Here is a 9,964-nt window from a genome sequence, read left to right as displayed (position 1 = left end):
GCAACGCACGCCGGCACCCACGGGTCGTTGTACGGCAAGCGAGGCGCCCGGACACCCGCGAGCCGGTAGGACGCCAGACCCGACTCCTCCTTCAAGACCAACACGTCACCATGCGGAACATGACAACAAACAGGCATTTAGAATTTTCCGCTTTTTCTCCCTCTACCGCCTCTGCCCACGTGTTGCCGTTGTCGCTGTCCTTGTCCCTGTCCCTGTCCCTGTCCACCAGTTCACCAACACCCCCTTCACCGTGTCACCGCCCTGCTAGGTTGTATCCGTCCTGCTAGAGACCCGCTAACGACCCACCCGCCCGCCGATTGCCTAGTTGTTCCGGGCTTCTCCGCCAGCCGCAATCCGGCCCCGCAGCTTGTTCGGCGAAGAACCTTCTTGATCTGGTGCGCGCTTGCCTTGCCCCGACCATCGATTTATTTATATGCCGAACGGGGAAGATGAGGAGTATTTTATGTAAGCAGCCGCGCACGTCGCAAACACGTCAGGAGAGGCTGGGTCATGCTCCCCAACCTTCGTCTCGAGTTGCCAACTTTTGGCGGGCACACACGTGTGTGCACACACGCGTGTCCAATGCGCATTTCCCGTATTTTCAGGCAATATGGCACAATGGATGCGCAAATGAATATGGTATGCGATTTTGAAAGGACAAAGCGGTATCAGGAAGCGATCCAAGGCCAACGGGCCTTGCTGGACGGCTCCGTCGTCATGGACGTCGGAAGCGGAACAGGTATATTAAGTGTCTTCTGTTGCCGGGCTGGAGCACGAAGAGTGTATGCCGTTGAGGCCTCCGCAGCAATGAACATAATGCAGCATTTGCTGGCTCATAACGAGCCCTTTTACAGAGAGCGCATAATTGGGATTCATGACAAGCTCGAGAACATCCACGAGCTCCCAGAAAACGGTTTCAAAAGTGCCTGTGCTGGTGCTAAACGGGGTCATGAATTAGACGTGCTGACAAGCATTGGGGGCAGAGACCGAGCGGGAAAGGGCAGAGGAAACTGCGGTTGTCTCGCGAAAGGCCCTTCTTCTCCGGGGGCTTCCTTGGAACCGGTTCTTCAATCCAGCATGGAAACGAAGGACTTAATGTTGGCTGCGGAACGAGAAGAGGCTGCAGAAAAGCAACCGATTGAAAGTGAGGTTCGTGGTGAGGTTGGAGAAGATACAGACCCGGAGCAGGCGGCTTGTCAAGAAGCGGGTTGTGAGGATGCGGTTAACCAGTCATCTTTGTGCGTGCTAGCTAGTTCCCAGAATGGTGTGTGCCATACGACTAAAGTTTATAGTGCTCTGGAGCCGGTGGAAACAGCGACGCGAGAAGGACTGGGAGAGGAGGGGTTGATGGGACATAGTGCACCGGGGCCAAAACAGGAGGTCAAGCCGGTGTTGGTGGGTCATGGCAAGAGCGGTTGTGAGAAGAGCGGTCACGAGAAGGGCACAGCGAATGTAGTGACAACTAGCGATGAGCCGGTGGAGGAGCCAGTGGTTAGGAATAAGAGCAAAACGAGTGGTCTGCATCTCTGTGATGGGGTCGAGACGGTTGGTAAGCCCTTGGGGAAGGTAGACGTGATTGTATCGGAGCCGATGGGTATCTGTCTGGTGTCTGAAGGAATGATGAAGACGTTATTGGTAGCTCGTGATCGGTTTTTGCGTCCAGGTGGAAGTATAATTCCTCGAAAGGCGAGTGTTTATGTTGGATTGACGAGTAATAGTTACTATGGTTTATATATATCCCGTGAGAGTCAGTTATGGCGTCAGAAGAATATGTATGGTCTGGATTGGCGTAGTTTGCATACTGCTGCTATTCATGAGTTATTGGTGAGGCCTGTAATAATGGATGTGGATGATCTGGTGAGTGAGTATGGGTGTGAATCGGTGGAAGAGAACGTTGCTACTAGGCCATCGTCATCGAAGCCGTCATCTCCTCAGCTAGGTAAGAGAAGGAGAGTGTGCGTTGAGCAGGGTAATAAGAGCAATGGCGAAGCTTGTGTATCAGGAGGAGGCGGCTGGCAAGATTTTCGGTTAAAGTCCGAAAGCTATCAACAGAGCAACTATGGTGCAGTCCATTTCGATCTACTAACCTGCCCATCGAATTCCTTTGACGAAATCCCTATCTGCTTTACTGTAGGACCGCTAAGCAACGATGTCACCCTAACAGCCTTTGTTGTTTGGTTCGATGTAGAATTAGCTGCGCAAGTCGTACTGAGCACACATCCATTCGCACCACGAACGCACTGGCATCAGACCGCATTCATACTCGAACGACCAATACTACTAGAAGCCGGTGAAACACTCACTGCAACCTTCCATATGAGGTGCCGAGATAGAAGCTACGACTGTCAAGGTAAACTTTATAAAGACGATATCTGCATCGGGAAAACTCTCGTCTGTCCTCTAAAATATGCTGTTCAGGTATAGTAGCACACTTTAGTCGTTAACCATTGGGTTGTAATGACACATCAATAATTGTCGTCCAACAAGTGTTGTTGTCAAACAAGCTTTGTCCAACAAACGACAGAAATATATTTTTAGCGTTAATCATATATAGCTCCTCAATTTAGATGTGTATTCTGGTTTGATGTCCTCAGCCCCACTTCAATAACCAGCCCCACACAGATCCTCACCCGGTATTCGATCCTCGCCCGGTATTCGATCCTCACCTGGTATTCGATCCTCACCTGGTGTTTGTTCTCTGGCAACGGGCTTGTTGAAAAGGCGGCAACAAGTGGCGGCACATTCAACATTTATATATCCGGATGAATATGTCTAATGGGGCGTCCCGAACTGGAGGTATTTACCTCCCACCCCATAAGCTTGCACGGTTAGAGGCGGAAATTGAGTTAGAGGAGTATGGAGAGCGATATCAGCAAAAAGAATGGGAGAAGTTAAGAAAGACTATAAATGGAAGTGTGAACAAGAGTAATGTAGGGAATATCCCTGTGATAGCAAAATCCCTCTTCAAAGTAAACCTTATCCGGGGTCGTGGCTTATTAGTGCGAGCTTTGCTTCATGCGCAGACGGTTTCGCCGGAATACACACACGTGTTTGCAGCGCTTGCTGCGGTAATAAATACGAGAATTCCAGACATAGGCGACTTGTTGATAAGACGGTTGGTCCTGCGATTCCGGCGAGCATTTCGGCGCAAGGACAAGGTGAATACGATCGGCTCGCTCAAGTTCTTCGCGCACTTAATCAACCAACGAGTTTTGGGGGAGGTGACTGCCCTGGAACTATGTGCTTTATTACTGGATCAGCCAACTAATGATAGCGTACACGTTTGTTGCGCTTTCCTGGAGGAAGTGGGTGATTTCTTGCAACAGGAAGTGAATAATGGGTTGACAATGATATGTGACCGTTTGAGGAATATATTGAATGAGGGTGAAGTCGCAGCACATACCCAGTACGTTATCGAGCGTTTTTTTGACGTGCGACGTAAACATTTTCAAGAGAACCCGTCAGTACTACCGGAACTGGATTTGGTCGAAGAAGATGATCAAGTGACCCATACTGTCGATCTACTAGAAGACAACATAGATAGACAAGACCTTCTGGACTTGTTCCAAGCTTCACCGCCCGACCAGTATAAACGTGAAGAAGGCAAATGGCAGGAAATAAGCAGAGAGATCATCGGCAGCGATGGCGAAGAGGATGTCGAGGACCTGGGAGACGCAGAGCTAGAGGAACTGGAAGGGCTTGAACCCGCAGTGGAACCCGCAGCTGTCAAGTCTGGGACTGCGGGACTTGCGACTGCCGACTCGCAGAGTGGGGGCCAAACAGGGGGAGGCGCAGGTCTGGTTGTAATTCATGATATGACAGAACAGGAGAAAATAAACCTACGGAAGAGTATATACTTGTGCATTATGAGCAGCCTGAACTTCGAAGAGAGCGTCCATAAGCTATTGAAACTGAACTTGAGGCCTGGCGACGAAAAGGAGGTCTGCTCTATGATTGTAGATAGCTGTAGCATGGAACGCACATTCAGCCGGTCATTAGCACTCCAGGCAGAGCGGCTCTGCGCTCTCAACGAATCTTACCGCACCCAGTTTGAGGAGGCGTTCAAAATCAACTACAAAATTGTAATCTCACACACGTGTGTGCACACATTTTCCTGCGTACAAACATGTCCAAATATATGCAAACATCCATACGTCCAATCTTTTAGATTCATAGATTCGAAACCAATAACCTCCGGAATGTGGCAATGTTCTTCTCACACTTGCTTGGCTCTGATTCGGTTGGCTGGAACGTGCTCGAGTGTGTGCGTCTGACGGAGGATGATACTACCGCTGCTAGTCGGATCTTTTTGAAGATCCTATTCCAGGAGTTAATCGATTATATGGGGCTTTCCAACTTGCGGCGGCGTATGCAAGAGGAAGAGGTTTTGTTCGCGCACACAGTTTTGCTTGAAGACACTCGCAGTAACATGCGGTTTTGTGTAAACTTCTTTACTGCAATTGGTCTTGCGGTGTTGGCCCAGGAGCTGCGAACGAAGCTTGAACGAAAACCCTCCAGCACTTAACATCTGGTGTCCCAGTCTGGGCCAGCACTTAACATCTGGTGTCCCAGTCTGGGCCGACTCTAGAACCAACTTGGGGTGTCGGGAACTAACTAACCGGATTGGAGATGAACCCAAGTGGGAACCATTGGAGATGAACCCAAGTGGGAACCAAGCCAGGAAGTCGTTAGAGTCGTGTGTGATTTAGTTTTGGTTTTTAAAATTCAGTCGCCCCGGAACGATGGCTCGAATGTACGGCAAGAAGAAGGGCATTGCCCGGTCGGCGCTGCCTTATGTCCGTGACGCCCCCACCTGGTCCAAGGTGACACCGGAGGAGGTTATTACATGTATTGAGGCATTGGCCAAGAAGGGTATGACTCCTTCCCAAATCGGTATCGCTCTTCGAGACTCCCAGGCAGTGCCCCGTGTGAAGGCCATCACTGGCACGTTGATCACCCGCATCCTGAGGAAAAGGGGCCTGGCCAATGAAGTGCCCGAGGACCTCTACTTCCTCATGAAAAAGGCTGTCAACATGCGCAAGCATCTCGAGAGAGCCCATAGTGATATATCCTGCAAGTATCGCGTCGGCCTCACTGAATCCAAGATCCACAGACTTGCCCGCTATTACAGAAGCAGACGCCGTCTTCCTGCCACCTGGAAGTACACTGCAGCCAAGGCCTCTGCCATCGTCGCCTAAACTTTTTCGACCAAAACTGCTGGATCACAACTGACTGACCCAACCGAATCCCCACCCACAGACCAGTAGACACCCAAATCAACCTACTAGGAGTGTGCTTAGGTTCTGCACCCATATCCCACAATTGTATCCTGGAATCATAACATCCATGTTGATCACCGATAGCATCCGGACACAAGCTGTCACAAGTAAAAATGAAACAATTCTTTTGCTACGCCAGATAGACAGATAGTTAGAAGTCACGTAGCCATGCGGATTTCATTGCTATCGCTTTTACTGAGCACCAAAATTCTTATTATGTCTGCGCATGGTATCGATGAAACAGTTCTACCCATATGGGATATGAATAACCTGTATGGGTACAAGGACTTGGAAGATTCCAAGTACCTGCAAGATTTTGAGGTTTTGAACAAGAGAGCTGGGTAGGAGCCGCACGCCAAACAAAAACACCGATATACACGTTCGAGTAGCGGGAAACACGCGTTGTAGCATTACACGCGTTGTAGCATTACACACACACGTGTGGTACATGGCCATTCGACAGTGATGTCATGTAGAGAGTTCCGTAACAAGTATTACGGGAAATTGGATGAAGTGTTAGATGAGGCTTTGAAGGAGTATTCTGATATTAATGAAGCATTCAGCTCGATCGATCAGTTTGTCAAAGCTTTCCAACGTACAAGGGAGGATGACGCTAAAGTGAAGAAGACGAATAGTTGGTACTGGGCGAAGCGTGGTGAGGTAGAGGGTCAAGCGATGGAATGGTTCAATTTGCAGTTGATGCGTTTGAGTGATGAGTGCGTGGGGAAGTGGGTTGAGAAGAGTGAGTATGTTCGGTTGTTGGAGCCTTGGTTGAAGAATGTACGTTTATTGGCTCCACATTCGTTGTCGGAGGAGGTGGAGAAGGCATTGACTCTGCGTGAGAATTGGTCGGGTGTGACACCGGTGGTGGAATATTTCTCGAGTATGTTGGTAGAGGCAGAATACACATTTGTTCATCCTTTAAAAAACGAGACGGAAACATTGAATGAGTCTCGTTTGCTTTCCTATCTGCATGACAAAGACTGGCGAGTTCGGGAGGTGGCTATGAAGACTTTTAATGCTGGCTTAGCTTCGAATAAGATCACCAATTTTAGTTGTCTATCATTGAATCAAGTTGCAGGAAAGGAGGCCGTAGAGAACAAAGAACGAAAGTTCAGTTCCATCCGGGCCAGTCGGAATATGGCAAACCAGCTGACTGACGACATTGTAAAGGCGTTATTGACGGCTGTTCGAACAAAGGGTGTAGAGACTAACAAGCGTTTCTATAAACTTAAGCGGCAAGTGCTCAAGTTGCAGACGGGACGAGATGAGTTTACTTGGTCGGATCGGAATGCGCCTTTGAACTTTAAGGCCATGTCGGAGAAGAAACATGAGTGGGATGAGTGCATTAAAATTGTCAAGGAATCGTTCTACGCATTTTCCGAGACCTTCGGGACTCTATTCGACCGGCTTGTAGCCGAGGGACGTATCGACGCGCCGGCCACAGACGGAAAGCGCGGCGGAGCCTTCTGCTTCCTGGGTAACCCGCAAGTGGGCCCCGGTGTGTTCGTGAACTACCTGGGCGAAGACAACGATGTGGCTACCGTAGCACACGAGTGCGGCCATGCAGTCCACGGTATCCTGACTTACAAACAGCCGTACTTAATGCAACACCCGGCTTTGGCGATTGCGGAAGTAGCCAGTATTTTCGGCGAGATGTTGGTCTTTAAGAAGCTACTTGATGCACAACCCAACGACGCCTTAAAGCTGGAGCATCTCATGGTCAAGATCAACGATATTATGAATTCCGTCGTACGCCAAATCAGCTTTGACCGCTTCGAAGAACTTGTCCACAATGCCCGACAAGAGGGCTTCGTCGACGTTACCAAGATGGAACAGTTCTGGATGCAAACTACTAGAGAATTCTACGGGGAAGAGGGTGAAATCTTCACCTCTTATGCCGACATGCAGAACCTCTGGAGCTACGTACCACACTTCCATGAAGTCCCCTTCTACGTTTACAGCTATGCATTCGCCGATCTCACCGTTGGTTCTCTCTACAGTCTTTACGAAAGGAAGAAAGATCCCAAATTCCAGGAACTGCTCATCGAACTTCTCTCCAATGGAAGCAGCAAGCCATTCACCGAGCTCATTGCCCCCTTCGGACTCAACGGAGCCTCGCCCGAGTTCTGGACCGCCGCATTCACCGACTACTTACAGCCTATGCTCGAACAAGCTGAGAAACTCGCCAGCGCTCTACAAGCATCCACTACAACCGGTACAGCTTAAGAGCTGCGCCGCTCAGGCTATACCGCTGCTGGTTGAGGCTATACCGCTGCTGGTTGAGGCTATACCGCTGCTGGTTGAGGCTGTGTACCGCTGCTGGTTGAGGACCCGTAGTTTTGTGTGGCAGGTTTATGATTAGCAAAAAGGGTTGTTTGTGTGTGCGGTAAAGTCAAATGGTGTTTGTTCGTTTGAGTCGGTCGGGTGGGTGTGGGTCCAGTCTGATGGTTGCACGAAAAAATAAACAACAGGACACCGTGGCGCCTTGATGTTCACGGGTTCCGCGTACCTGCACGTGCACCACAAAAGTCGTCGTCGACCGTGATACTCTCGTTGGGAGGGTTCGAACCTGATAGCCGTCGAACCTGATAGCCGTCGACACTGAGACTCCTAACACCTGTTGGGAGGACGGTGGGGCGCTCGTTCGGACGATGTGTTGAAGGGCTCATGAGTCGTCCGAAGGGTCGGCGAAGGGTGCGTCAGAAGTGGGTTGCGTAAAGGTGAGGCCATGTAATTCGACAATAAGTTGAACTGCGGCCTGGACGGCGGCTAGGGGCGAATCGTACCAGCGGTCGCAGGAGTTGACATTCTCTTTATATTCGTCGAGTCTTTGGGGGTTATCACGGAAGTGGATTTTGATCTTAGTGAGGAGTAGGGCTAGGTTGGAAAGGGGTGTAAGTCGGTAACTGACTTCGTTTCCCTTTCTTTGTTGCAGGTATATGAGCCAATGGCCCTTGGCGTCTTTCTTTCGTGCTTTTGCCAGTTCTGCCTCAGCGGAACGGGAGACCACACATGGAACACGGTTGTCTAAGAGTCTGCTTTTTACGTAGAACGCTTCGGATAGAAGCGCCATATCGTTCACGGTGACCACGACGGCGGTCCTGAGGTCTGCGGCATCTAAGTAGACAACGGGTGGGACGGTTGCCACCTCCACACACCGTTTCCAGTGGAATGGACGCGATTCGTTCGGTAGGTAATGGCTGAGCCATGCCTCCCCGTCCAACGCAGTATCGATGGGGAGATACAGGCCTGCGACCTCGTTCCTAGCAGGCCTCTTGGGTCTCGAGGTAGCCGTCAGCGTAGTGGGTCCGGCCGCTGAGGAGCCGGCCGGGACCGAGCTGTGCGGCAGCCCACTGTGGGCCACGGAACTGTGGCCCGCCGCAGTGTTCGCCACGGAGTTGTGAACTGAACTGTGGACCCCCGAACTGTAAGGCAAAGCGCTGTGGGGCATCATCGATGAGCTGATGGATGCTGAAGTCCGTCGCTTGCCCCGAGCAGCCTGTTTCGTTCCGGCCTGCTTGCTGAGAGACACGCGGCTAAGAGACTGGCGACTTGCAACCGCCGCCTGCTCGTCGATGACCGACTGCAAGTCGATTTCTACGTAACAGCTCGTCAGGCTACCCAGCTGAACCGCTCCGCCTACGGCCACCACGGCGTGGCCTTTGTGCGGAGACTCCACACCGCACACAGGCATGCCCACGTGTGGACAAACGGCGGCGAGGGCGGCAGAAGTCACCACAAACCCGAAGTCAGTTTTGGACCGCAACATAGCGTGTGTGTAGTTGACATGAGCACGAAAGCGCACGGGGACGCGGCTTTCGCTCCAGTACAGCAGTTTACCGAGGATACAAACTAGGTCATCAACAGCAGCGTCTAAGTTACTTGAAGGGAGTTCTCCGGCCATGGCGGACACAAGATCATACAAGTTACCGGCAGACCCCTCGAAGCTCATCAAGGTCTCTAGTTCACGCTGTCGCTTCTCGAACTCCGCTAATGAATGGTCACTACCAATAGAAGCCAGTATACGATGCAAGCTCGGTCCTTTACACGCCGTCAGGTCACACGTCTTAATCAATGCCATCGCAGCATCCACAGGCACATCTGTAACGAAGTGCAACATCAACGGCAACAATCGACCGAAGAAACAAACTACCACAAAGTCCTCCGTTAACAGCGGACTCAGAATCTGACTCACGACCTTGACCGGCTCCATCTCAAGTACACACTCACGTGTTACATTCACAGCAGGCCCTCGGTCGCCTAATGCCAGTTTCTCCGCGTTGCAGACCACGTCAAAGGCAGCGTGGAACCGACTATGGGGCACAACAGGTGCCCCAGTTGACCCACTCGTGTGAACATTCGTATTCGGGTGCACATTCGTATTCGGGTGCACATTCGTACTTGTGTGCGCATTCGTACTTGTGTGCGCATTCGTACTTGTGTGCGCATTCGTGTGCGCATTCGTGTGAGGCGAAGAGGGATGCTTGGGGCTGCCGGTGAAATTGCCTCGGACGTAGCCAAGTGTGTAGCGTCTACATACAGTGGCGTTCTGCACAGCCATGAGTGTCGTCTTCATTACGTAGACGAAACACGATGGCGGTTGTAATGCGCTGCCAGAGGTGTCGACGAATCGCTGGGCGGACTCGAACCAGCCAATGCACTTTCGTTGTACGGAACAAGGA

General features: G+C 51.1%; 5 protein-coding genes across 5 annotated transcripts; 4 read left to right on the top strand and 1 right to left on the bottom strand.

The window, feature by feature from the left end:
• Nucleotides 1-605: 605 nt before the first annotated feature.
• Nucleotides 606-2,424, top strand: GNI_007220 (putative arginine N-methyltransferase; the record flags this gene model as incomplete). Its single annotated transcript, XM_011130369.1, has 1 exon — nucleotides 606-2,424. A coding segment is annotated over one exon (1,819 nt), but the record flags the coding sequence as incomplete, so codon positions are not given.
• Nucleotides 2,425-2,762: 338 nt separating this feature from the next.
• GNI_007210 (putative pre-mRNA-splicing factor CWC22-like protein) lies at nucleotides 2,763-4,525 on the top strand (the record flags this gene model as incomplete). Its single annotated transcript, XM_011130368.1, has 2 exons — nucleotides 2,763-4,082; nucleotides 4,169-4,525. 2 exons carry the CDS (start codon nucleotides 2,763-2,765, stop codon nucleotides 4,523-4,525), a joined length of 1,677 nt encoding a protein of 558 aa, XP_011128670.1.
• A 217-nt stretch (nucleotides 4,526-4,742) lies between these two features.
• GNI_007200 (40s ribosomal protein S13) lies at nucleotides 4,743-5,198 on the top strand (the record flags this gene model as incomplete). The annotated part of the gene is made up of 1 exon (XM_011130367.1): nucleotides 4,743-5,198. One exon carries the CDS (start codon nucleotides 4,743-4,745, stop codon nucleotides 5,196-5,198), a length of 456 nt encoding a protein of 151 aa, XP_011128669.1.
• A 297-nt stretch (nucleotides 5,199-5,495) lies between these two features.
• On the top strand, nucleotides 5,496-7,508 carry GNI_007190 (oligoendopeptidase F; the record flags this gene model as incomplete). Its single annotated transcript, XM_011130366.1, has 2 exons — nucleotides 5,496-5,620; nucleotides 5,756-7,508. The coding sequence occupies 2 exons, from the start codon at nucleotides 5,496-5,498 to the stop codon at nucleotides 7,506-7,508; spliced, it is 1,878 nt and encodes a 625-aa protein (XP_011128668.1).
• A 439-nt stretch (nucleotides 7,509-7,947) lies between these two features.
• GNI_007180 (hypothetical protein) lies at nucleotides 7,948-9,858 on the bottom strand (the record flags this gene model as incomplete). Its single annotated transcript, XM_011130365.1, has 1 exon — nucleotides 7,948-9,858. The coding sequence occupies one exon, from the start codon at nucleotides 9,856-9,858 to the stop codon at nucleotides 7,948-7,950; it is 1,911 nt and encodes a 636-aa protein (XP_011128667.1).
• Nucleotides 9,859-9,964: the final 106 nt, after the last annotated feature.

Source organism: Gregarina niphandrodes, assembly GCF_000223845.1.
Source record: "Gregarina niphandrodes unplaced genomic scaffold scaffold00001, whole genome shotgun sequence".
In the NCBI taxonomy this organism is placed as follows: Eukaryota; Apicomplexa; class Conoidasida; order Eugregarinorida; family Gregarinidae; genus Gregarina; species Gregarina niphandrodes.
The sequence above is the reverse complement of the archived record's forward strand: the minus strand, read 5'-3'. Positions and strand labels throughout refer to the sequence as shown.